The sequence below is a fragment of the Cervus elaphus genome, chromosome 8, assembly GCF_910594005.1.
Source record: "Cervus elaphus chromosome 8, mCerEla1.1, whole genome shotgun sequence".
Classification (NCBI taxonomy): domain Eukaryota; kingdom Metazoa; phylum Chordata; class Mammalia; order Artiodactyla; family Cervidae; genus Cervus; species Cervus elaphus.
Window position 1 is genome coordinate 44,936,484 of NC_057822.1, and position 27,880 is coordinate 44,964,363.

Below are 27,880 nucleotides of genomic sequence, written 5' to 3' on the forward strand. Positions count from 1 at the left end.
TTTGGACTTGTCTGTTTGAAGAACTGACCTGACCAGCAGCAACGGAACAAAGCCCAACAGGAAACTTCAGGGGGACCACTGCCAGCCCCTTCTTCTTCCAGTAATTCTCCGAGTTGAATTTCTCCACAGCTGCTTTCCTTAGGGGGTAGGAAGACGTGGCCATGCATTCTTTCCAACACTCCATCAGGTTCTTGGTATTAATCTCCTGTTTGTAGGGTGTTTGGTCAATTTCCTTGTACATGTTTATCGTTCGGACCTACAAAAGAGAAGGGAATTAAAAGGGCTGAGGAGGCACTCGGCAGACATAGTCCCCTCCACTCATTGTCCTTCTGGTCAAATTCTACTCATTCTAGAAAGCCCAAACTGAGCTCAATATTCCCTTCTTCCTCTACGCAGAACTTCTATCTAATGTGTTAGCACTTAAACACTTTTGAAGCTGCTCTTGCGTAAGTTCAAAGAAAGGACTCCTTTCTTTATGCTTCTTATATAACTCAATACAGTCTAGATATGCTGTAGACTCTTTAATTCTAGGTGTACTTGTGAGTATCTGTTGAAAGGCAATGCTGAGTTTAATTTACAGCCTACATGATCTACATGATTTATATCTTTCAGATGCTTTGGCAAGAGAAGACCACACACTTTCAAACATGAAAATATTAAAGTTTGTTTAACTAAAACTTATAATTAAGGTACTCCCCTGGTGGCTCAGATGGTAAAGCGTCTGTCTACAATGCGGGAGACCCGGGTTTGATCCCTGAGTCGGGAAGATCCCCTGGAGAAGGAAATGGCAACCCACTCCATGATTTATCTTTCAGATGCTTTGGCAAGAGAAGATCCACACACTTTCAAACATGAAAATATTAAAGTTTGTTTATCTAAAACTTATAATTAGGATGAAAATCCAATAAAAAAAATTCTATCTCAGGACGTCTGAAGCACTGAGTAGAATTCTTTCTGAATTCCCAGATCTGAACTGGCAACGAAGGCTGTTAGTCACCAGTTTTTGAGAACAAAAGGTCAAGTGCCTCACATTCCCAGCTGATAACACTCTCAGCAGTTACGGCCGGCCACTCTCCAAGCTGATAGGAACCGTTACTGACCTGTCTTCTTCCCATCTCCCCCTCCCCCAATTCCCAGATCATTATAAAACGAGGACTGGATGTTAGTGAGCTGCTGAGAGAAGGTGGTGTTTTCAAGGATGGCTCCTCTCCCCTCTGTGTTCCCTGGGGATGAAGGGAGGTCATTTGCTGACCCTGCTCCTAGGGCTATCAATGGGCCAGAATATCTGGGAGAGAGGCTGTGGTGAGATGGCCAGGAAGGGAGGTCAAGGGCCCCCCACAAGTTCAAAACAGAAAGATGACGGCTCCTGCCTATGGACCCAGACTCTAGTGCTGGGCCGGGGGCGGGTAGAGGAGATGGATGCACTGGGGACCTGGGCTTTCCAAGCAGCAGCGGGCAAGGAGGCGGGGGATTCAGAGGTGAGGTGAGGTGCCAGCTGAGAATCAGTTGGAAATTTAATGCTCACAGGGAACTGTCAAGCTGGCAGAAAGGAAGCCCAGAGATGATATACTCAAAGAGTGGCTTCATCTAACCAAGAAGAGGACAGAGAGCTTACTGGGAGAAGCCAGTGGCAGAGATGCTGTCTGTTTGCCCTGGTTCTCCTCCTCCTCCCAACCCAACGTCTGAGCAGAAGGCACAGGGGAGGTGAAGGGGGCAGAGAGCACACCATCTTCCCATCCTAACGCCACACCAGGATCCTGGGAAGGGAACTGAGCTTGTGCATGAATGAACATTGGCCCAAGACTTACAGAACCAAAAGAAGACCATTTAAGTAATTGAAATGACTCAAATGACAGCTGCCTGTGATGTTAAGGAAGCGGAGGAAAGAAGGCTTTGACAGAACTTGTTGGTAGCAATTATACCCCCAACCAATGGAGACTTCTCGCTACCAATGAATCCAGTGCTCACGCCTCAGCACCCTCTCCCATGACTTCTGAGGATGAACCTGAGTAAGACAAGGACCCCTGAGCTCTAGAGTCCTGCTCAGTATTAACCAGTCAGCTGGGTTAACTCCACCAAATCATGTAGCCCCCGTGGACCTCAAATTCCTCAACATGAAGACCTCCAATGGCCCTCCCACCTCTAAAATCCACTATCCTTTGTGAGACGAATTCAGCATTACCTTCTCAGGGGGCAGCCCACATCTGGCTGCCACTTCTGTGATGCAGGCTTCGATGATCAGTCCTGCCTGGGGAAAACCAAACCCTCGCAAAGCCGTGTTGGATGGAAGGTTGGTTCTGCACGCCCGCCCCCGGCAGCGCAGATTGGGAAACTTGTAGGCATTTTCCAACTTCAGAAGTCCTATCTCTATTACCTGGGGAAATCCAGAGTTGACATGATGAGACCCTCAGCCTTCTGGGCCTGTTTTACCATCCTAAGACCTCAGGCCAAAACCAAGAAATGAACAACCTTCTCTGTATCATATCAAACACACTAACCTTGACCCATGTCTCAAATTAAATGCATTTTTGCTGTAAAATGATTTTCAAGGATTTGAATAATTTTTCTTTTCAAGTTATTATTTTTAAATTTTCATATTAGAGCTAATGCATTTTCCCCCCAGGTTTTAAAACTTTTCAAAGCCTTTGAAGCATTCATCGACTCAGTCTACAGAATGTAGTGAATAAGATATCTTGAAAAGCAGGAAAAAAAAATGTTGCTATTTGATCTAATGCATTGGTTCTCAACCAGGGGCAATTTCTCCATCTTCCTCCCTGGGACATTCGCCAATGTTTGGAAATATTTCTGGTTGTTAAGTCTGGAGGGTAGCTGAGCCACTGACACGTAGTGGGCGGAGGTCACTGATATTGCTAGACATCTTATAATGCACAGGGCAGCTCCTACTACAAAGAATTATCCAGTTTAAAATACCAATTGGGTCAAGGTTAAGGTCTAAAGCTTGCATTTGGGAAAAGAGCTCTAAAATTTGGGAAACACAGAGATAACACACAGATGTAGACTTAGCCAATATCTCTGGGCTCACAGTGGGGGCACCAGTAAGTAACATGTGGCTACCTGCTCCTGGCAATGAGAATATTTATGCTTTTATAATTAAATATCATTTAACCATTGAGCATTTTTCTGAATTAAATCATTTTATGTAACACTTTCCAGAATGTGCATTTGCTCATTAAAACACTTACAAATAATGACTCATCCAGGAAGGCGCCTCCATTGCAATAATGCTCCATATCCAGGGCCAAGATTCTGCCATCATTCATGAATCCAGCCTGGAGAAAGAGAAAGGACCTTTGATCCTGGTGCTGGGTGCCAAGTCTCCCTCAAGTGTACTTTGTCACTGGTAAACCCTCTACATATCGATGAACATTTTTTATGACATTGGATTTGACATTTTCTTGGATAAGACACCAAAAGTGTATAGGCAACGAAAGAAAAAGAGATACATTGGACGACATCAAAATTTAAAACTTCCGTATATCAAAGGACGCAGTCAACAGAGTGAAAAGGCAATCCAGAGAACGGAAGAAAATATTTGCAAGCCATGTATATGATAAGGGGTTAATATCTGGTATGTATAAAGAACTCTTACAACTCAACAACAAGAAACCCCAAACAACCTGTTTAAAAAGTACAAAGGACTTGAATAGACATTTCTCCAAAGAATATATACAAAATGTGTAATAAGCACATGGAAACATGTCCAGCATCACAAATAACTAGGGAAATGTAAATCAAAGTCACATAAAAATGGTTAAGATAGTAAAAAGTAAAAGTAATAATAATAAAAAGAAAGGGTAGAGAAAGACATAAAAGCAAAAGGAAAACCCCTCATTTAACCTGTCACTACAGTTCAGTCTTCTCCAAATCAACTGCATATTTCTTGACCTCTCATTTTTGCCATTAGTTCTTGGAATTCTAGCTTCCATCCTCGTATTTCCACCAAAACCTTCTCCCCTAAAGTCAGCGATCTTGTAATTTCCAAATCTGGTGTCCTGCACAAAATGTATTAATACTACACACACTTTTCTCATATAGGGCCTGATTCATCACAATGCTCAGCATCATTTGGTGCTGCCAGAGGTCTTTTAAATAAATATCTTCCTTGCTTTTAAAATGTATTCAATGTTTCTGAACTTAGTAAAGTTCATTTTAATGATTTTTGTTGAATGGGACCAAATTCAAACCAAAGTCAAGGGCATGAACTATGAATTCAGCAGTTTAAGTTTGAGTCCTGATTCTGCCATGAAACCCACTCTATGATCTCAAGCAAGTTATATAACCTCTCTGACTATCTGTGACATGGCAGTAAATAAGGTAATGCAGAAAATCACAGGTAAGTGACTGAAACCGAGCAACTGTCCTAAATATAAATGACTACTAATATTATAAATACTATTAATATCATCTCCTATCCTCACACCACCCTCTATCAAAACATATTATTTTCTCATGGTCTTAATCACCACTATGCTGACAGTTTCTGTAATTATAATCCAGTCTTTTCAATAGAGTCCCATATCGATGAAGGGCATTCCCACAACAATATCCCGTGGTCACTTCTTTCTGAAATACACAAATAAACTCATCACTGTCCCTCTAGACTGTTTCCTCCTCCAACTTGGCTCTTTCTTCTAGAAACCTCTCAGTCATGCTTGTGGCTGTTTTTCTCCATTTTATTTTGCTAAGTCTGTCACCAAATTCTATTTTATTTTATACCATAATAGCTCTGGGACCCATTTCTTTCCACATCTTACTTCGTAGCTCAGACCCCAACTGCTTCAGGTCTGAGCACATCAGCTGCCTCCTGGTGTCTGCCTGCCTTCATCCTCTTGCCTCCCTCAGCCATCCTGCCTAGTGCCATCATTTGATTATAACGCGATTGTTATGGAAATTACTCTATTTTTACCTCCCATATATAAAAATGTGGGAATAGTGTGATTATCAGATCTACTTTCATGGAAGTATATACATACGTCTATGTTTCCAGTTTTGCAGTCTGTAGCAGTCAATTACCAGCTAGTAATTTTTTGACAAACTGGCATCTTTGGGCAAAGCAGAAAAGCTTCACTGAACCAGCCAGTAATAGTGAGCACAAGGAAGAAAAAGTTGAAGCACAGTCTGTTGATTTGCTCCTTGTTAACCCCCACTAAAGAGTAGCCAGATGCTGCCCTCTGCTTTTCTGCAATGTTATATTTCAACACAAGCCCCCACCCCCACCTCTACTCACTTTATACTTTCCAAGGTAAGGGTGGCGGCCTCCAGTTATTAACATGTCTTCTCCTCGTTCTAGAATACAGCGGACTGGACGACCATGCCTAACACAGAAGCAAAAGAATCAGGAGAAGTAAACTCTTTTACCAAATTGGAATTATCCAGTGTTTATGGAACTCCTCTAACGGGAGCCTGAGTTCAAGCCACACACATCACAGAACAACAGAGTGACCCCCTGAGCCCGGCTGTGCAATTCTCAGGCAGAGACCGTGGCATCCCCTCCTTTGGGTCAGGGAACAGCACCTGGCAATCACTACTCATGGGAGAGGCTCTAGGGTATTGCTTTGGGGTGGTTTTCCACTGGGACGACAACCTCCGTGATGGGCAAACAGTCCCAGGGCCACATTAGAGATGGTTACAGATGGAGGCATGGCATCTGGTCCCATCACTTCATGGCAAATAGATGGGGAAACAGTGGAAACAGTGACAGACTTTATTTTTTCGGGCTCCAAAATCATGGCAGATGGTGACTGCAGCCATTAAATTAAAAGACGCTTACTCCTTGGAAGAAAAACTATGACCAACCTTGACACCATATTAAAAAGCAGAGACATTACTTTGCCAACAAAGGTCCATCTAGTCAAAGCTATGGTTTTTCCAGTAGTTGTGTATGGATGTGAGAGTTGCACTATAAAGAAAGCTGAGTACCAGAGAATTGTTGCTTTTGAACTGTGGTGTTGGAGAAGACTCTTCAGAGTCCCTTGGACTGCAAGGAGATCCAACCAGTTCATCTGAAAGGAAATCAGTCCTGGGTGTTCATTGGAAGGACTGTTACTGATGCTGAAGCTGAAACTTCAATACTTTGGTCACCTGAAGTGAAGAAATGACTCAGTGGAAAAGACCCTGAGGCTGGGAAAGATTGAAGGCAGGAGGAGAAGGGGACAACAGAGGATGAGATGGTTGGATGGCATCACTGACGCAATGGACATGAGTTTGAGTAGGCTCCGGGATTTGATGATGGACAGGGAAGCTTGGTGTGCTGCATTCCATGGGGTCGCAAAGAGTCGGACACAACTGAGCGATTGAACTGAACTGAACTGAACAAATGGAGGGATTTGGGAGGTGTCTGACTGTCAAGTACTCCCTGACAGGGCGGGTCTGGAATCAAGGTCTTCATGTGTCATGGGACAGAAGAGTTGATCTATATTATTTAGTAGCAGAGAAATTCAGCCTTCTATGTGTGCCTGCTCCAAAGACAATTTTGTTTGGTTATGTGTTGACACCCTTAAGGGAAAATGGTACTATAAATAAAGGTAAGCATAACAAAGGGGCTTCCTTGGTGGCTCAGCCGTAAAGAATCTGCCTGCAATGCAGGAGCCAAGGGAGATGAGGCTTCCATCCCTGGGTCGGGAAGATCCCCTGGAGGAGGGCATGGCAACCCGCTCCAGTATTCTTGCCTGGAGAATGCCATGGACAGAGGAGCCTGGAGGGCTACAGTCCATGGGGTCGCAAAGAGTTGGACATGACTGAAGCGACTGAGCACACATGTAAGCATAAAAAAAGCAAAATACCCATTTAAGTTAAGGGAATATATATATACACACATTTTGAGATGTATTTTATATCTAATTATACGTGTATATGAACCTTTTGAGATGTATGTATATATCGATATATATAGATACACAGATCAATATAAATATCTACTGCAAAAGGTTGAACTAACCTGTATATGTATATATACATTTATATATATATACAGGTGCTAAGAAGTAATCTCATCTTTCCAGGATCACTTCTGTCTACTCTACAGACACATTTTTTAACTGTGGTTTTTATTCTTTTCAGTAACTGATCTTCATTTTTGTTTTTATACTATGTAGCTTGAGAATATAAAATAAAGGAGTCATAATAAGCCAGCGGTTTATGCATTCATATATTATATGTTACTTTAAATAACCTTGACTCAGATTCTTCCTCAATGCTGAGATTCCACAATGTTGAGAATATTCAACATGACCTCATTTGATTTTTAGTCTATTGAACAGATTCTTTCCACTTACTTTTTTGCAGCAAATGCGGTGATGGCTGCCAGGATGCTAGTTTTTGTCACCTTCCCCCCAAAGGCCCCGCCAACACGCTTTACGTGACACATGACCTTGTTAGCTGAGACCTTCAAGACTGAAGCAGTTATGCCCTGTGAATGATAACAGTTCTCATTAATCTGACTCCTATGCAGCAAGGGAGTGGGTCAGCCTTACATGTTTTGATTAATTATGTATGTGATACACAAACTCTGTGGCTATACTAAATAATGGGATGATTTCCAAAATCCTAAGCAGGCATCCGGACTGATCTCAGTAGTATTTGGCTGTAAGGACAGTGCCAAAACTATCATTTATATTACATAGTCCTTTCAACGGGATTCCCAGGTGGCACAGCAGTAAAGAGACCGCCTGGCAAATGAAGGAATTGCAAGAGACACTGGTTCAATCCCTGGGCCCAGTAGATCCCCTGGAGTAGGAAATGGCAACCCACTCCAATATTCTTGCCTGGAAAATACCATGGACAGAGGAGCCTAGTGGACTAGAGTCCAAGGGGTCACAGTTCACAAAGAGTTAGACACGACTGAGCATGCACTCAGCAAAGGGAAAAAAAGTCCTTTCAATATCAATGAGATATTTTTGTGATGATAAAATTAAAAAGAAATTTTTTTCCCTCATGAACTACACATAAGGTATCCTTTACAGACTGACTCCTAGAGATATGTTTCCTGCAGCAGTGAGATTTTGTGGTCTTCCAAGCCTTTCTCAGACTGGGTCTTCTCCTTGCACATCACTGTCTCTACTGGAGAATGAGCATGTCTCACTTCCCATTTGGATGAAGTTGGCTAGCAGGTCTTCCCTGGATGTAGGTCTTATTCTTCCTTGCCATGCTAATGTCTGAGGTCATTAAGTCTTTTTCATTTTACTTTTTTTTTAAATTGGAGGATAATTGCTTTACAATATTGTATTGGTTTCTGCCATACAATGCAAATTGGTCATATATATACATATATATACATATACATACACACATGTGTGTATATATATATCCCGTACATATACACACACACATATATACATATACATATATATATATCCCATACGTATATATATATGCCATACAATGCAAATTGGCCATATATACACACATATATATACATATATACATATATATACATATACATAACACATATGTATATATATGTGTGTATATATTAAGATATCCCCTCCCTCTTGAGCCTCCTTCCCACCACCCCCCCATCCCAGCCTTCTCGGTAGTCACAAAGAGCCAGGCTGGTGTAGGTGGGGAGCCCAAGAAGAGTGAGGTGATAAGCCCAAGGTCACTCAAGCAGTGAGGAGCAGAACAGGACTGAAGTGGAATTCTCCCAGCCCTTCTCAGAGGCCTCATTCTCCACATTCCTACTTGCTCTGGTAATGACACTGGCTCCTTGTGACCTACTGAATCAAGACCCCAGTGTCAATTCCCCTTACTTTCACCCTGATGCTTAAACTAGCCACCCTAGGCACACCTTCCATTCCAGCATGGGCAGTCTGTACTATTCTTCCCTCTTTATATGCACACTGTCTGGCCTATAGGACACAGGCAAAAAGGGTTTGCCAGAGGGATGAATGAATGGATGAATGAACGAACGAGTGGCATTTGATCTTGGTGTGGAACTACCTGGAAACGGCCTCTTTCCTTGCCATCTACAGACAAACTTCATTCTCTCTGTAAATCCAGATTTAAGACTTCATCTTCATGGAATTTTCCAGATGATTCTAGGGCTTCACGAACCTCCATTCTCTTAATTCTCCCTCCTCTGTAAATTCTGACTTAGCTGATTTAGCACTTGTCTGTATTCTGCTCAATACTCTTTCCTAATTGTTTCATGTGAATTAGGTGCTAAGAGTATAGCAAAAGAGACCTGCTGGTTGTAAAGTTACAGGTCCACAAAGAGAAGACCATCATACCTTAAAACTTGTAAAGGTGTATGGATCTTAACACCTAAAAGGATATGGCTATTAGTACTCTAAACTCCTTTAGTTTCTAAAATGACATTTTAACCTCTAATTGTTCTTGTTGTATCTTGTTGGCAGAAACCACTTAGCCACATCCCCTCCATATGGCCCCACCTTACCTGTACATATTTAGGAAACTGAGTAGACACGTAGATATCAATTTCTTGATCCTCTCCTTTGGGAACAACCAGCATGCTTTGGGTTTCCATATAAAAGTGTTCTTGACCTCCCATGTGTATTTCACCTGTTAGAGGAAAATACACCAGAATCAAAGAAGTTGTCTGATAGCACCTCCCTAAGTGTTATCTCATCATGGAGAAATTCCAGCGACAGTGCTTCTGCTTGGGCAGCAGCCTGCCTGGTGAAGGGCCACAAACAACAATAGTTAGCTTTTATTGATAACTAAGAGTTCTGCAGGGAAATTTGTTATATCTGCCAATACAGTAAGTCACAGAGTCCTAGGGATGAATGTGTGACTTTCCAGAGTAAAATACTATGGCAAGGAGAAGTCCAAGACAAGATGGAGAGATGTATTTCTCTGTGTTCTTTCTTATAAGTGCAGCTAACTATCCTGGACATTATACATAGTAAAAGAAACAGAAGAAGACTCTGGTAGGCACAAGTCAGATGTGACTGAAGAGACTAAGCATGCATGCATATTATAAATACGGGAGAGAAAAGGGATAAAGGGGGAAGGGTTTTTATAATTTACTCAAACTGATCAAGTGTCACCACCAAATATACTATAAATCTAACATCTAGAACTACCACTAAAAAAAAAATTCACAACGAGATACACTCAAACCACTATACATAAATAAAAATAGAATTCTAAAAAGTGTATGAGTGACCCATTGGAAAACAGGGCAAAAAATAAAAACAGAACTAAAAAAAAAAAAAAAAAATGCAACTGTGTCGGTCATCATGTTAGGTGGAAAACAGAACTTTTACAAATTAAAAATGTATCCAATAAGAGTGATTTGTAAATTATTTGAGAGGGATTCCCAAGAAAATCTTTTATATGAGAATCTGGACTTCCTATCTTATCCAAAATCTGAGTAAAGAGAGTACAGAGGAATAAGTAGATTCTACTTCTTTAATAACATATAAAGATTACAATGTCAAGAACCCGGATCTCAATTTCAATTGAAGTTTTTATCAAAAGTGTACATCAAAAACCCATTTGTCAGTAGGATCAAATCCATGGTATACAATATTAGTGATTCCACCTATCCACACAGAATTTATGTGGTTAAGGTTAAAATATACAGAGCTGAAAAAATATTAGACAGAGTTGTTTCTGCTTAAACCCATCAGGTGGGCAGTATTTTAAGACCCGGTGACACTGTGCTGCCCACCCCACAGCCCTGGACCCACGGCACTGCTCCTCACTCTCCGGTGTGGCTCACAACTCTCCAGGCTGAAAACCAATTTGTTCAACTAATCCCTGAGATAAAGTGTCATTCCAGGGTGGGCTTAGGAGTGATGCCTTCAGGCGTATTTACATTTTAATGAGTTCCTTAAAGACGAAAATCCATTAAGATATGGAGTCTCTCCGGACTCTGCCCAACAGGACCGGGTATGGGGAAGATCATTTTAGTTTCAGAGTTCTCCCACAAATCCTGCCATGGAGATTGTTATCCACTCTCTCAGTGTAAAGCCCAACCCAGCTAATGGGGTTTCACAGAGATGAGTGAGAAGCACATAACATAGAGGAGAGAAAGCTAACTTTAGAGGTGAGAAACTCAGATAGATTTGATTCCTGGTCAACTTCATGTCTCTCCAGCCTTACTGGGCTCATTTGTAAACCAAATTCTTTAAAGTCCCTCTGGGATGTGGGTTTGATTCCTGGGCTGTGAAGATCCTCTGGAGAAGGAAATGGCAACCCACTTCAGCATTCTTGCCTGGGAAATCCCGTGGACAGAGGAGCCTGGCAGGCTACAGTCCATGGAGTCGCCAAGAGTTGGACACGACTGAGCCAGTAAACAACAACAAGGGCTGTGACACAGCCATTATGTAAGGCTGTGTTACATACATATATATGTAAGATATACATATCTTCGCAGTTGGTAAAAGTCAACAATAGCGTCATTCCCTTCAAGAACACAGTTCAAGACTTGATGTGATGCTCAACATATTTAATCTTTTAAATATTCTATTTTTTCGGAGCATCTGTTTTCCTAATAGGCAGATTAAGTACCATCATGATTAGTATCTCCAGTTATATCTCATTGAAACAAGTAGTCATAAATTCTTCATCAAAATGACAGTTGGAAAGTAAGAATAAAATTCCTTTGAGTCAAAAGAATGAAAACTTAAAAGAAGTACAAATGTCCATCTTACAGCTTCTTGTTCACTTTTATATTTATCAATAGGGTATTGGGCTGTTGTGCAGTTGCTAAGTCATGTCCGACTCTTTGTGACCCTATAGTCTGTAGCCCACCAGGCTCCTCTCTCCATGGGATTTCCCAGGCAAAAACACTGGAGTGGGTTGCCATTTCCTTCTCTAGGGGATCTTCTCGACCCAGGGATTGAACCCACGTCTCCTACATTAAGGTGGATTCTTTACCACTGGGCTCTATAGGGTATGGACAACGTAAAATTCAAGAAAGAGATAGATTGAACAACTTAACATAACTAAATGAAACAATTAAATAACATGTCAAGGACAAACACAATAATCAAATTCTCACACAGAAACATATACGGAACGAACAGTGCATGGACACATTATGGAGCAAGTGGAGGCACTGTGGTCAATATCAGTATTTCTAAGATACTCTCACCATGAAAGCTGTGCAGAAATGCTCCTTCCTTCTCTCCCACAAAATAAACTCACCATTGAGTGTTTGCCAGATTTTACTAATCCTAAGAATCACCTAGAGCACTGTTAAAATTTGTGAAAAACAGACTCCTAAGCTGCCCTGGATCTTCCAACTCCAGAATTCCAAGGGGCACAGGAATATACATACATACAGAGACAGACAGACAGGCAGACAGGCAAAGAGACAGACAGACAGGCAGACAGGCAAAGAGACAGAGGCAGAGAGATATACACACAAACACAAAACAGTAAAGCAGGTGTAGTGAAATGTTTATTGGGGAATCTGAGTAAAGGATACTTAGGAGTTTCTCTAATGTTTCTGCAACTGTCCTGAAATTTAAAACTATTTCAAAACAAAAAGTTACAAAAACTTTGTTGGAAAGCTCAAGTCAACTGTTTTCCAAGAGGGAAATTTAATTGCATATACATGTAATGAAAGGAAGTCTGCAAGGAAGTAGGGGAAGGAGACACAGAGGGAGAGAGGAAAGGAAGGAGAAAGCAGAGATGGAGAGGGGCGAAGGAGAAATCAGAAAGGATGACAGAGAAAGAAACACGGGCTTTGGAAATCCTTACAAAAGCTATCAGTCCCCAATGTTTCATGGCGGCTGCTGCCTAAGACGACTGTGGTCCTGCTCCTTAACCACTCTGGGCCTCAGTTTCCCGACCTTTGGGAAAACAGACACCATCTGTATAACTAACACCTGGAGCCATGGCAAGGGACATCCAGGACTGCTTCCTCTCTCATCATTTGTTAAAGACAGTTTTACCTTCAAGAATTTGATCCACCATTTTAAATGCTTCATCCACATTTCCATACTCCAGTTTCCTCTCTGGCTCAAAGAAGGACTTGTTTTGTATAGCGTCCTAAAAGGAGAACAGAAAAGTGAGCCCCCCAACCAGCCCCACAGCAGCGGCCACATATGGTGCTGCATCATCTGAGTCTGGGCGGTGCTCTTCCTGCTCTGGCATCACATACACCCTCATCAGGACCCCATGAGCTGGATTAAGACCCATGCTGCAGAAAGACTCTCCATGGAGCAATTGCAAATGTCCTCACTGAGTCCAAAAGAAAAGAAAAGAAAAAACTGCTTAGAAAACACCTAGCACCCAGGTGGTGGAACTGTTTCCAGGCCAGTTATTCTCTTCATTCCACAGCCCGTGTTAGACAGCCAGGGTAACAAGGCGCAGGGACTTAGACCTTGGTCTCTGGAGCCAGGTGGAGTTGTATCCGTCTTCTGATGTACTAGCTATTTGACTGTGGGTCTATTACTTTACCTCTTTGAGCCTCATCTGTAAAATGAAGGTAGAGTTGTACACACAGTTCCAATAGGGTTGTGGAAAGAATAAAATGAAATGAGGCATGAAAGAGCTTACATGGCATATAACACATGTTCTGTTAATGCTACCTGAAGACACTCTAGGGATAAAGACATGGTGGCCTTGACTGCCAGTCCCAAGCTTCTCCTTTGGGGGAATGAGTCCAGCATTTGCACTTGGGACTTCCAGCCCTGGAAGTAAGATTCCAAGTCTAGAGTGGGTACCACAAATCCACTTACATCCTGGTTCCTAATAGCTCCCCCTGGGTGCCTAGTGAAGGACTATAATAGTAAGTACCCATTATCAGGGATGTAGCTAAAAAAATCTAGGTTGGTTTTCCTACCTATCCTTGGGAATTCATCTTGCTGTAATCCCTCAGTCCGTGACATGTCAGCTCCTGGGAGTATTTCTACAATGGATTATTGTCCACCCATGAAATTCCAGCTTGGTGGCAGCTAGGGATTCTCCAAACTTTGGTCCCCTTTGGCCACCAGTAAGTGTTTAGACCTATCAATATACCTTATGGATATGCTATTGTGATCCTGCCATTTCCTCCACTCAAAAAGCGGGTTGGTTTGTTTCTACTACCACAGGCCCAGGGTCTTTGATAGAGTGTTTGCTGATGGCTTCTATTGTTGGTTAACTGTGTGACTTTGGGTGACTCAGCCTTTCAGTTTCTGCATCAGAATGGGGATAATATCAGTTTTTGCCTCATATGATTGTTGTAAGCATCTAGTGACTTATGTAGGAAAGCTGTTTGGAAGCAGGTAATCACACAGAGAGCTCTAGGTGTTAGCTATGGTCACGTTGTTGGCTGTGACAATTGATAAGAGATTCTGGTTGGGAGCACAGCTTTCTCACCATGGTTATCAGCCTGACTCCTGGCGCCAAGAGTTTTGATAGCATTTCCCCATTCAAGCTATTAAAAATTCAAAAAAGCATAAGCTAGGTTAAACATGAGTGATAGTGATGGAGATCTATTTGTTTTTATCCTATTTTAATTGATAACATACTTCCTACTGGAATCAATTCATATGATTTTCTTTTTTTTATTGGAGTATAATTGCTTTACAATGTTGTGTTAGTGTCTGCTGTATAACAAAGCACATGATCTCTTATTCATCTAAGACTCAGATACTCCAGCTTTAAAACAGAAATTCAGTTTTACACATCCAGTTTTTTGTTTTTTCCCTTTGAGTTTAGCCTTTTGCTGCTTGCTCTTTGAGTAACTCAGAGGTAATTTCCTGAATATTTCTTGGTCAGGAAAGTGATAAAAGAACTGTAGTATGTAAGGAACAAGGCATATTTCCTTGCTATACACTTTGATTAACTCTTCTTGATCTAGTTGATTGATCTTGAAGAGCTTAACCTTTGGCAGAAACATGAGGTACTTCTTTTCCACGATGTCAAAGCTTGGTGTTTGATATTGGGATTCTTTGGCAGACAATTTGAACTGTGCTGGTCCAAGTTAGGGGTGGAGGTGGAGGTAGGGCTGGGGGTGGGAAGAGAGTGGTGTCTATTTGCTTTCGGAATTTTATTTGGCTGGAAAGCAGGGTGCAGGGCTGGGGTAAGGGAAAATACTTAGTCACTGGAATTTGGCAAAGAATTACAAACAAAATTTTTGATAAAGTATTATGCAAATAAATTCTTACTAAGAATTCTAACTCTAAAACAAAATGTTGGGGAAGGAATGCATAAAGTCAGCAAGCATACGAGGCAATGTATCAATGAAAAGGGTTTAAGACGGAAACAGAATGAATTTGAAACTGGCCAGGAAAATTTGGAAAGCCTAATCACTCTTTGACTCCAACTAAACTTTTTTATTTTTGTTTCCTTGACACGATTCTTTTTTAATTTCAAAACACTGAGGACATTGTCCAGAAACAAATTCTGTGTTCCTTGGCATAAAGCAGCATGATAGGAAATATACCCAAGGCCAAGTTCTCCTGGAGACACTAATCTTGTCCAACTCATTTCCTTATTTTCTGCCTCAGAGCGTGCTAGTCACCTAGAGAACAATTTATTCATTACGTTGTGGAGATAATATTGTAGTCCCAGATTACATTCGGTCTGTATGTGCTGAATCTAACCTATTCATGCTGTTTTCCCAACTTTCATGCTTTTATTACTTTGTAAATTATAAGAACCAATGAAATATATGCAGAAGAATATTCATTTCATGGAGATGAGTCTTAAAACCTTTATAAATTTCAAAATCGTTTTTAAGAAATAGGATAGGAAATGCAATTCCCCAATTTGTTCAAGTTGCCAAAATAGCTGCAGGCATCATAGGATCTGTTTCTCATATTTATTCAAGATATACATTAAAGGATCTAAAACTAGGGTCACGGTATATGCTTCATGGAGCTTCTTGTTGGTTTTCACTATATACCTAAAAGAGTCCCAGTGAAGGTGATATGGAGTCCTGGGTGTGCCCCATCTCCTAGACATTGCTGGGTGCCCATCTGGCACTCTTTTCACCTGCCCCTTCCAGACAGTGCTCAGATTGCTGTTGAGGTCCCCATCACTCCCCATACAGCCCATGAACCTCAAAGAAATCTGACCCTCCAGCAGTAACCAACAGCTCTTGCCTGTCATGAATCCAGAGAGGGACACGTGACCTAAATGCCTGATGACGCTGGGTCTCAGGACTCGTGAGGTGCTGAGCCAATGGTGTTCTCTCTGCCATCCTATGACCACAGGAGATAAAGCCTCACCATGGGGAGCAGTGAGGACAGTTGGAAGACTAGCTTTCTTGCTAATATGGTGGAAAAACAAAGCCCCTGTGTTTCAGAAGCCACTCTGAGTCAGATTTTGTTTCCTGTTTCTGGCATTTCAACTGATACACCACTTAAATATGCTCTTCTGGCCCCACCCTTGAACCCATTACCTCAATGGTGAGGATCAGCGGCTCCAAATCTTGGTAGACAATCTTCACTCGCTGGGCAGCTCGCTTTGCCTGGACCTCGGAATCGGCTATCACGGCGCAGAGAAGCTGACCCACACAAGACACCTGCAATACAGAAGAGACTTCTAGTTCCAAGGAGGGCAGGCAGCAGGTCCTTTCCTCCTCTTCATCTTCCTTCTCTTGCCAGCACAAAGCTAGACACACAGTGGCCTTCACTGCAGTGCCGTGGTTGAGGAAGGCTTCCGCAGAGAAGTCGTTTGTCAGAGCTGGCCTGCTGAGCTCTGGGAAGTCTCTACCCTGGGAGAGGGAGGACTTTCTGCTCCATCATTGGCAGCGGCGGCTGAAGAGGGACTGGTGTCATGCCGCCTCTCATAGAGCAGACTCGGGCTTTGACGATGCTGGAGGGCCGTCTGGCCGAGGAGAGGCAGTCCCATGGCTTGACCGGGGCTGCCACACTGGGAGCCGGGCCATTCTGAGAGGAGACTGCTGCTTCACGACAGGAAGGACCAGAAGGTCAAGACCATCTCACCCAGAGAGGAAGGAGCGGGGGGACAGTGGTCTCTGCCCTGAACTGGGGAGCACAGGTGTTTTCAGGGAGAGACATGATTGTAGGAGTTAAGAGTGAGCTGGGAGTGGTCACCATGTCACCTGCAGGTGGGGCAGGCAGACGGCCTGAGTTCACCCAGGGACCAGGGCAGAAAGTGGATGGGGAAACGCAGAACCAAGGCCCTGGAAAAGTGAAACAGTCAGGACTGGAAGAAGCCATGGGACCAGTGGATTCTCTTTCCCACCTTTTATTGTGATCCAAGTCAAAACATAATCATTCATTTTTCAGATTGACATTAGATTATTAGGACTTTTCTACAGTAAGCATATAGTACTTTTATCACCAGATAAAAATGGTAGTAAAAAAGAGTTAAATCCAGGCACAGGCACACACACACACACACACACACACACACACACGTATTTGTTGGGTGTAGGTGGGTGGGGTCAGTGGGGAGATGAATGAAACAAGACTTGCAGATGTTAATCGTTGTTGAAGCTGGATGATGGGTTTATGGGATTCACTGTACTCTCCTCTATTTTTGTGTGTATTTAAAATTTATGCAATGAAATGATTTTTTAAAGATATAGCATGATAAGGACAAATGTTAATATAGGAATGAAACTAACAGAGACAATCATTCACAATGGCGCTGCTCTCTGCTCTCCACACACATGGGATTTGCCACATGACCTGGTACACAGGCACGCCCCTGAGATGCTCAGAGTCAATGTGCCCACACCTCAGGGAGTTGTGCTATTGTGTGGCCCAAGATGGCTTTGCTTGTCTAGTTAACATTTATGCAAAAGTCATAGTTCTCATCATCTTCTGCCAGGACCACACAGCCCTGCCTTGGGAGAGTTCAACCTTGACTTCAGACACCCAGTCACCAAACTTTCATTTTTATCAACTAAGCCTCCTAGCGAGAGCCAGAGGCAGAGACTCTTTCAAATGATGACGCTCTTTTGGGTGAACACTGAATGGAAGTTAGGCAGAAAACCTTCTGGACCCTGCTCTGGCTGCATTTCCTCGTGACTTCAGATACAGTAGTCAATGTTTTTTATCATTTGAAACCTTCAACTGGCAATAGTGCTATCACTGTTCCTCTGCTTATTTACCCTGCTTTGTAGGAAGCAGTGTGAAATCTACAGATGAATCAGACATGGGCTCCCACTCCAGACATTTTACCAGGTAGAGGAAATAGATAAGACATTGAAATAAATAATCCCAGTACAGGGTAGAAAGTGTAAATACAGGTTCACTTTGCCTTCTCCTTAAGTTCTGCGAGGACAAGGACCACATGGGTCTTGTTTACCTGCAGCAGGTGCTCACTTAAAAGATGCCTGTTGAATACACAGTGTATGAACGAATGAGTCAGGGTGAGTTCAGAGAGGGAGACAACTCCTGGGTTAAAGGATAAGGAAAGGCTTCATAGCGGATATCACTTGAACTTGGACATTGGACACACCAAGACTGGAACCATAGCAAGGATTCTCAGGGAGAGGATCAGCAAATACAAGTTCTCGTTATTCTCCTCTCATTTATCCTTTTCTAACTATTGAAAGCAGCACATGATCTTACCACCATTAGGAGAAAATATAAAATACTCAAGTGTCTTTTATATAACTAGCCAACTTCTTTACTTAGGTGGAATATGAATGTTTTTGAACTAACTCACTATTAAAATACAATGATTTATAATAAGCATTCAAAGAATATTGGAATCCTTTATGATGTGCCAAATTCAATGCTATCTTTAAGAAAATATGAACTGCCAATAACTGAGGAAGTTACTTTCTTTCTTTTTTTTTTTGGCCACACCGAGAGGCAAGTGGAATCTTAGGTTCCCAATAAGGGACTGAACTCACACGCCCTACAATGGAGACTTGGAGTTTTAATCACCAGACAACTAGGGAAGTCCCTAAGGAAGTTACCTTTAAAACAGAAAGCAAAAATGCAGTACCTCATCTGTTGACAGAATTTTCTCAGAGGCAGTTAAAAAGTCAATGGTGTTGATGTCTGGAAGATGTTCCTCAGTCAGGATGTCTACCACTCCTGGCAGGCTGAGAGCTTCGGACAGATCGATAGACCTAGACGAGAACACACACAACAGGGCTACTCAGAGCAGCCCCACGGCCTCCAGGCCATGGAGAATGTGCTTAAATCAGAGAATAGGATACAAGAGAGGAAGATGTGTCCAAAAACCTTACAGGAGTTCTATGCCACACAATCAAGAAAGAATTTCTGGGACAATGAAGTTTTTCTATGGAGGGACAAATTGTAGTAAATCGTACACTTCGACCCCATTTCACTTCAAATCTACATTGGACATTGCCAACAAATAGCTTATCCTCTTCAGACAATTACTTTTCACTAACATGACTTAGCCCTCAAAAGCAATCATTATTGTTTGTTGGATAAAAACTTTATCACTTACACAATCTTAGCATGAGCTCTTGAACTTGTTACAAAAGTCAAGAACAGTTCCTGGTCCACCACAGGCATGTCATCACAATAAATGGCTTCGCCTGTGGCATGCTTAATACCAGACAGGTGCATGATGGGATGGCCAACTGGGTCTTGAGAAAGCTGCTTTAGGTCTGCATTCTGTGTAATTGATAATCGACATATCATTTTTATAATCATATTATGCACAACTCTACATAATTTACATTCAAACCAGAATACTTCTGAAAATAAAAACATCACTATTAATTACACCAGGACAGTGAACTTATTTCAGTAATTCAGTAGGCAAACTGGGATGTATAGCCATGGTGTTGTTCTTATTTTTTCCCCCACTATTTTGAATATAGACCACAAATATCTTTAACACAGATTCTATTTGTGTAAGTAAATGAATATAAATCTTTCTTCTTGATTATATAAAATTACATCCTTTTACAAATGCTCATGTATATCCTTAACTTTCATTATCAAAATTATCTTACTCTTGTAGCTAGGCATGTCATGTGTACTATTTGCAGAAAAGCCTAATTACCATGGTTGTAGAAAATATCAAGTGCATTCAATCACAAGAGCTTTTCTTATTTTCTATTTTGAGTGAGGAAGTCTTACCAGTGGTAAGACTCATCACTTAGACAATCCTGATAAAGAATGAAGACACAGGAAGCTGCATTTTGAGTAATGATTCATTAATGTTACTCTTTTTTAGAGACCCATGGAGTAAAATGTTTGCCACTGGCTTTATAAATACCTCTTACTGTCTGAGCTACCATAAATACCTTACATGTGTATCATTAACCAAAATTAAATTAAGAAATACAACATCTCCTCAAGTATTTCAAATATGAGAGAATTGTTAGCTTTCTTGGTTGCTTATTGGAAGAAGATTGGAGGTATGAAGAAAGAAGAATTAAGAGACATTCCCTAGTGGCTCAGTGGTAAAGAATCCGCCTGCATTGCAGGAGACCAGGGTTCGATCCCTGGGTCGGGAAGATCCCCTGGAAAAGAAAACAGCAGCTCACTCCAGTATTCTTGCCTGGGAAATCCCATGGACAGAAGAAGCCTGGAGTGCTACAGTTCATGGGGTCAGGAAAGAGTCAGACACAACTGAGCAACTAAACAGCAACAATAGAACAAGTTCAGAGACTAGGGGCAAGGCTAAAGTTGCCACAGGTGCTGCTGATGGAACTGTGGGAGGTGGAAATTCCAGGAAAATTGCCAGTCAAGCAGCCACCATCTAAAGGCCACTCTCTGAAAGGAGAAGGCAGCTCTGAGGCCTGGAGTTCTGCCCTGTGAGGCAGTGCTGAGCTGTCCCATCCACACTTCACTGGATCAGCCTTTCATCCGGCACCAGGGCTGAGGCCAGATGCCCAGAGCCTTTGCTCTGGAGGACTTGGGCACGAGGTTGGTCAGCCAAGGTGAGGCCCAGAGAGAGCTAAAGGAGGCCTCTCTTTCCCATCCCACCTGTTGCCCGACACTGCTGTTCATGGGGTCACCCCAAGCCTGGTTGGGGCAGGGACTCTTTCTTTGAGATGAGGCTCACAGTGATTATAGTGCATGGGAGGAGGGAAGAGAGAACAGTCACCAACAAAACACCTACTGGTCAAGGCCTTTCCTGGGGGGAACAGAAGCCATGGAAGTTGTTTCTAAATCAGTATCATTTAAGGCAGGCGGTGCTAATGGTAGACAACCTGCCTGCCACTGCAGGAGATGGAAGAGATGAGGGTTCAATCCCTGGGTTGGGAAGATCCCCTGGAGGAGGGCATGGAAACCCATTCCAGTATGCTTCCCTGGAGATTCCCATGGACAGAGGAGTCTGGCGGGCTACAGTCTGTAGGATCCAAAGAGGCAGACATGACTGAAGCGACTAGCATGCACGCATGGGAAATTTTCTGAGAGTACATACTTTCGTATTTGAGCCCCAGAATGTGCAGTTGAGAAAGCTTACACGTTGCATATTGACAATAAATGGGATGTTCAATATCACCTAGAATGGTGTGTGTGTGCTCAGTCATGTCTGACTCTTTGTGACCCCAGGGATGGTAGCCCTCCAAGCTCTTCTGTCCATGGGATTTTCCAGGCAAGAATCCTGGAGTGGGTTGCTATTCTCTTTTCCAGGGGATCTTCCTGACCTAGGGATTGAACCCACATTTCCTGAGTCTCCTTCATTGGCAGGTGGATTCCTTACCACTAGTGCCACCTGGGAAGCCCTGGATGCTCTGAACTTATTCCTATTTCATATAAAATGTACTGTTTTACAGCAAAATATATATTTACTGATTAACATTTATTGTTTTAAAGTCCATATTTGTTTCACTTAAATGTAAACTTCAATTTCGTAGTTACTACAATACAAGGCACAAAAAATTAGTATTAGCTGAGCTTTTGTGTGTGTGTGTGCTCATTCTGACTTTATATAAACTAGAGAGCAGAAGATTATGAATAAAAATAATTTAGAACTTGGCCTAGGTACCATTAACTAAAGGTGGCTAGTAGGTCACAAACGTAGAGGAAGGGGGAAAATGAGAGAACATTTTACATATTCAGGCAATATGAACATATTATATAAATATACATAAATATGAAATTGAGCTGAAGATGTAACACTTTTTTAAATGTAATGACTCTACTAATGAAAGAGTATGTATTTGATTACTTGCTTGTGCTTGTTATATGGCTAAACACACCATGGAGGAAAGAACACTGTCACCTCTAACAGGTGATCTCTGATTTGGAGAAAAAAAAAAAAGCTGGTCATGAGTGCTGAAGTTCCTCTAGCACAGTGGGTATTTGTGTGTGTGAAAACTCAGAAAAAACAAAAACCAAAATCAAAACATCTGTGTGAGAAATACACTACTTCCAAAACTTGGTCTTGCAATCTATAGTAACAAACTATGTGAAGATTATCAATTTTCTTTGAATGATTTGAAAGCCCATTCACTTGTTGTTTGTCCTGTGGTTGTTGAAGCTTATTCCATGGTCAAGGCAATGTTAAGGTATTTATAAGCCAAACATTGCAGTAACTGTATTTTACACTGGGAAAAAGGGAGGCTATTTTTGACTTTCAAAATGATCACTTTCAACACTTTCAATGGAGTTTGGTGTATTTGATTTTTGAACATACTGAACCTAAAAACTGAAGAGGTATACATGAACTTCATTGTTCATTACAACATACTGCAAAGTTTTATAACTAAGTCCAACAACAGAGCCAATGAACTGAATCTATTTAAAAAGAATCTTTTAAAAGCCTTTTCACGTTCTTCACTTAATAAAACCCTCAAGGTAAAGTTCCTTGCTAATAATTTCAAGGAAAAGCACGCTGATCTTATCCAGTTGACCAATAGGATGACTTCAGGCGATACTCTTACGACATTGTAGCTGACAATTCCATTTAAAGATTATGAGAAATTCTGTTCTAAAAGCTTTCATTAGGAGAGCTTGAAATTAACTCTTAGAATTTATGCTTGACTCAGCTCTAAAACTCTAATTCACAGAGAAAACACTTGGAGAAGGGGGACTGGGAGAACAAAGTATCACCACATTCAAACAAAATAAACCAGTAGCTCTTTCGAAAAGCATCACTGCATTCTCATCAGTCTCCAAGGGCTCTGTGAATAAAGTCAAAGCAGCCCACGGCCCTGATACAGAATTTACTTTGGTTGTGTTCTAACTTCCATGAGGCCAAGGGCAAGGGCATGTGGCAGACTAGGCAGCTTGTTCATATCAGTGGTACAAAGCCACAGAACAAAACACACATTTGAACTCTTCGAGTTCAAAACAGACATTTAAAAAAATAACCATTGCTAGCTTAATTATTAATCACAATACTTCACTGATTTTGAAGTTTTAATTAACACTAAGTAGGCTGTAGGTTCATCAGAAGGGGAACACAGGCTAAAAAGTCATGAGAATCACTGAGAGATAAGTGGGATGTCCATATAAGGAAGCTTTAGCTTGGGTCTTTGGAATTTAAAAAAAAAAAAAGAAAGAAAAAAGTCACTAACCTGGTACTTTAATGTACTCCAGTAATGTCTGGAATGAAGATCTTCTAAAGCACTCTCATACTTGCCTGCAAGGCTACGATAGTGAACAGGGTCCTGAAAAGTAGAACCATTGTAGATATTTAAAATATGCCAGAATGGTCTTGGGAGAGAGGCTAGCATGGTTCTTAGCTCTGCTGTGAAGTCTAACCTTTATTAAGTATTTGCCTAATTCAGAATCCTGAAAGTACAAGCAGGGTTCTCCCTGACCTCCAGGACACACCTCTGGAAGGTCCATGCATAGGACCACGTTTTATGAAGAGCTAAGTGAGTATAGTAGATCACTGACTATGTTTCTTAGGATTCTTTCACATGCCTTCCTAAATGATTTGAGGACTTACAAACCAATAAAGCAGGAAGGTAGAAGCTAAGTAAATAACTGGAAAGGAAGAGAGGACTTAAACCAGGAAAAGGTCAGAGCAAAGGTACATTATTGCTAATGAGTATCAAACTCTGTTCTGTGTCCCCTCGGCAACCAGGAAGGAGGGGAGATGCTGGGGCTGCCTCTCTGCCACAGCCTCCTAGCAGGAAGCCTTCTAGGGCCCCAGGAGGAACACTTCCTAGAGCGGAGGAAACCTGGGTCATTTGGTCTTTACACAAGATTTTAAACAGTGCACCTAATGGTTCTTTTTTTCTATTTTTTAAATTAATTTTTTGGAGTATACTTCTTTATAATGTTGTGTTAGTTTCTATTGTACAGCAAAGTGAATCAGCTATACACATGCAGAAACCTCGTCTTTTTTGGTTTTCCTTCCCTTATAGGTCATCACAGAGCACTGAGCAGTTTTCTATGCTGTGTGTAGGTTCTCACTAGTTATCCATTTCATACATAGCAGTGTGTACAGGCCAACCCCAGTCTCCCAGTTCACCCGATTCCCCTTCCCCTCTTTCTACCCATAAGTTTGTGTATCTCCATTTCTGTTTTGCAAGTAAGTTCATCTGTACAACCTAATGGCTACTTTTTATAATATAAAATTTTTAAGAGAAAATTAAAGCCAACAAAGCCTATTATTTTGAATAGTAGAGCAATATTAATAGAGGAAATTGAATTGAATATAAAAGACTATAAGATGGAAGTTGTCATTTATATAATTTGATTCATTCAATAAATTATATTAGTTTGCTATTACTTGGAGGAGTTGGCTTTATTTTTTCTCTTTGGATAACCTGGTGACAATAAGCCACTTATATATGATTTCAAGCTTCTATTCTGAAAACTTTGATATGACTGCTCTGGTTTTTTGTTCTTCTCATGTATAATGAGAAGATAGCTGCAGAAGCAATGATAAGAGAGAACTCCGTGTCTCTCATTTAAAGTGATCATACTTTTTTATGATCACACATACTTTTTTTTTATCACACATACTAATTTCTATACTACATGAGGATTGTTCATGGCTTCTGATCTAGTTTGGTCTGGTGGCTGTAGTTTAGTATTACTGTGATCAACATGGTTCAAGTTCCCTTTGGGTATAGCAAACTTATTCTGAAATAAATATTTTTTTTGTTGTGTCCTTCCTAGTCAACAGTCTTGTAAACTCTAATTGTTTGTCATAAGGCAGACCAGGTGCAAAAATGCCCGGGTGATTACTACTATGATTATTAGGCAGTCTTCACCATGGTTCTCTGAAGTATTAGGGACCATATGAAGCATTTTCCTATGATAACCCATTTCTCAGTAACCTTATGGAGAGGCTTCCATCACCATCTTACAAGTGAGAGAAACAAAGTTGAACCCAGAGAAGAAAGTCAAACATGCAAAGGTAAACCTCAGCAAGTGGAAAAAACACTTTTCTGAGGGAAAATATATTCAAACCAGTAACAAGTTCTCTGAACACCATCGAGACACACAACAGATAAGAAAAATAAGTGAGTGGTGTTAAATCAGATCCCACACAACTCTGTGCTTGACTTGCAATTTTTCCCCAAACACACACCCCATCAACAGATGGCCTGCCATATGCCCTGCAAGCCGGTGAGTTTCCGATGTGGGTTGTCTTTTCTACTCTATTTGATAGCTGTTTGGCAGGGGTTGTTGCCTTTTCTACTTTGGGCATTCTCAGAGGCTCCCAGGCCTGGGAAAGCAAATGTGCGGTCAGTTCCACTTACCATCCCCTTCAAAATCTGTGACACTTCCAGGTAGAACTTGAACAGGAAGCTGACGATGAGGGTCCTCTTGAACTCCACCCTCCCACCTGGGGCTGAGCCTGGGAGGGAGACTTCATCCAGAATCAGCCTGCAAGCTGCATCCAGCATCTCTTCATTCCAGGGCCTGTGAGGTTCAAAAGAGGATTCCTAGCCCAACAGGACTCAGTACCCCACAAGCTCAGCTAACAGGGAAGACAAAGATTGACAGTTTAATGAAAAAAAAAAGAGTACAAGCTCCAGAGTCAGGCAACCCACGTTCAAATCACAGTCCACCACGCTCAGGGTGCCTGACCTGGGCATACCACTTCATCACCTGTAAAAGGGCAATCATGGTAGAATTCACCTCCTGGAATGGTCATGAGAAAGAAATGACAACTCGTGTTAAGTCCTCGACCCAGGAGTAACTGCCCCTTATATCCCTAGAATGTTGACTGCATGCTAGGTTCTGTCTTAATTCTGCTTTATGGGGCTTACTGCTGGCTCAGTCTGTAGAGAGTCTGCCTGCAGTGCAGAAGACTTGGGTTCGATGCCTTGGTTGGGAAGATCCCCTGGAGAAAGGAATGGCAACTTACTCCAGTATCTTTGCCTGGAGAATTCAATGGACATAGAAGCCTATACAGTCCATGGAGTCACAAAGAGTCAGACACGACTGAGTGACTAACACTTACTTACTTAAGCACGTTACATGTATTCATTCCGGGAGACATGTATTCATATATATGCATTCATATCTGGAGGGAGTGAAGGACAGGGAAACCTGGCGTGCTGCAGTCCATGGGGCCCTAGAGTCAGACACAACTGAGCTAGTGAACAACAACAATGTATTCAGCCACTTAATCCTCTCAACTGCCTTGAGGCATGAGATATGATTATTCCCCTTTGACAGATAAGGAAACTGTGGTACTGTAAGATTAAATAAGCTGACTGAGATCACATAATTTATAGGAGTTGAAATGAGATTCTAACCCAGGCAGTGTGGCTCAATCAAGATCATGGTTTTAACCATTAGTTTATTACTTCTGAAATGGTAGTCAATACCTAGTGAAGGCTTAAGAAATGGCTATATCTATAGTCAAGTTATTACCTGTAGAAATAAACAGCCAGGTATGCAAGTATACAATAACTTAGCAAGTTATTGTAAAGCAAACTCCCATAATTGATCTTTCATAATGGTAAATTATTCTCTCACAATAAAGAATGCAGATTTACTCATTTTGTTTACTGTGTCTCTGTATCAATACTATTGGGAGATGGGTATACACACACATACACACACTATATGGTGCACACTTCAGGATTTGCTAAGACACATGGAAATAAGCATGAAACCTTGTTGGAATTCCAAGTCATTAAACAGAAAGGTGGTAAGCAGTTTTCTTCTTGTAATTACATATCACCATGGAAAGAGCCCCTTGGTTACCTGGAATCTCAGGACATGATTCCATACCTTCCAATGAGTTTCTGGCAGGAATTCTTTGCAAGGATGGTGGCTGGACCAACGCCTCCATATGCAATGGATAACTCTCTGATGATGCCATCTCCTTTTCCAAAACACACTCTCATTCCCGAATTAACTATTGCGAGCGCATTCTGTTGTCGCTGGGCTTGTCGGAAGGCTGACACAAACTCCCACTAAAAGCAAAAGTGAAGTGGCACTGGTAGAAACACACAGACGGACAACTATGCACCAGGCAGTTTGAATGCGTTGCCTCATTGGATCCTTGCCACACTCTCAGGCTGAACCGTGTCCCCTCAAAAGTGGCATCTTGAAGTCTTAGTTCCCAGTAGTACCTCAGGATGTGGCTGTATTAGGAGTTAGGGTCTTTAAAGAGGCAATTAAGCTAAAAATGAGATAATTGAGGTGGGCGATAATCTAACACGGTGGTGTCCTCATAAGAAGAGGAAATTTGGACATAGACACAAACAGAGGGAAAACCATGTGGAGAGACAGGGAGCAGATAGTTATCAACTAGCCAGGAGAGAAGCTTCAGAGAAAAACACCACCACCACCACCTTGATATCAGACTTCTGGCCTCCAGAAGTGAGTGTAGTTAAGTCACTGAGGCTGTGGTTCTTTGCAGCCCTAGCTAGCAAAATCATACACCTTCCAAGGCAGGCTCGATCATTCTCATTTACAGATGAGAATCCAAGGCTCAGACTGATTCAGTAGGTCTGAACTAGGATTTACTCTTGAGTCTGACTCCAAAGCCCTTCTTCCTACCAGTAAGTTCTATTGTAAATTTACAGCTTCTTCAAAACCTCAAGGTATAAGTAGAGGTATAGTTTCAAGTCTTACTTGTGACAAAGCCTCACAGTACAAAGAATTTTTAA

The 27,880-nt window shown here is 41.7% G+C and overlaps 1 protein-coding gene across 2 annotated transcripts in view; it reads right to left on the reverse strand.

The window, feature by feature from the left end:
• LOC122698817 (aldehyde oxidase 1) overlaps positions 1-27,880 on the reverse strand; it is a 70,227-nt gene that overhangs the window by 18,936 nt on the left and 23,411 nt on the right. For both annotated transcript variants that reach the window (XM_043910441.1, XM_043910442.1), the window contains exons 14-26: positions 26,997-27,181; positions 25,511-25,673; positions 23,366-23,458; positions 19,330-19,499; positions 18,856-18,982; positions 16,328-16,450; positions 12,888-12,984; positions 9,416-9,540; positions 7,296-7,429; positions 5,249-5,336; positions 3,204-3,290; positions 2,183-2,374; positions 29-256 (exon numbers count right to left, since the gene is read on the reverse strand). In XM_043910441.1, coding sequence (XP_043766376.1) covers positions 29-256; positions 2,183-2,374; positions 3,204-3,290; positions 5,249-5,336; positions 7,296-7,429; positions 9,416-9,540; positions 12,888-12,984; positions 16,328-16,450; positions 18,856-18,982; positions 19,330-19,499; positions 23,366-23,458; positions 25,511-25,673; positions 26,997-27,181 — 1,812 coding nt within the window. The remainder of the gene's footprint in view (positions 1-28; positions 257-2,182; positions 2,375-3,203; positions 3,291-5,248; positions 5,337-7,295; positions 7,430-9,415; positions 9,541-12,887; positions 12,985-16,327; positions 16,451-18,855; positions 18,983-19,329; positions 19,500-23,365; positions 23,459-25,510; positions 25,674-26,996; positions 27,182-27,880) is intronic.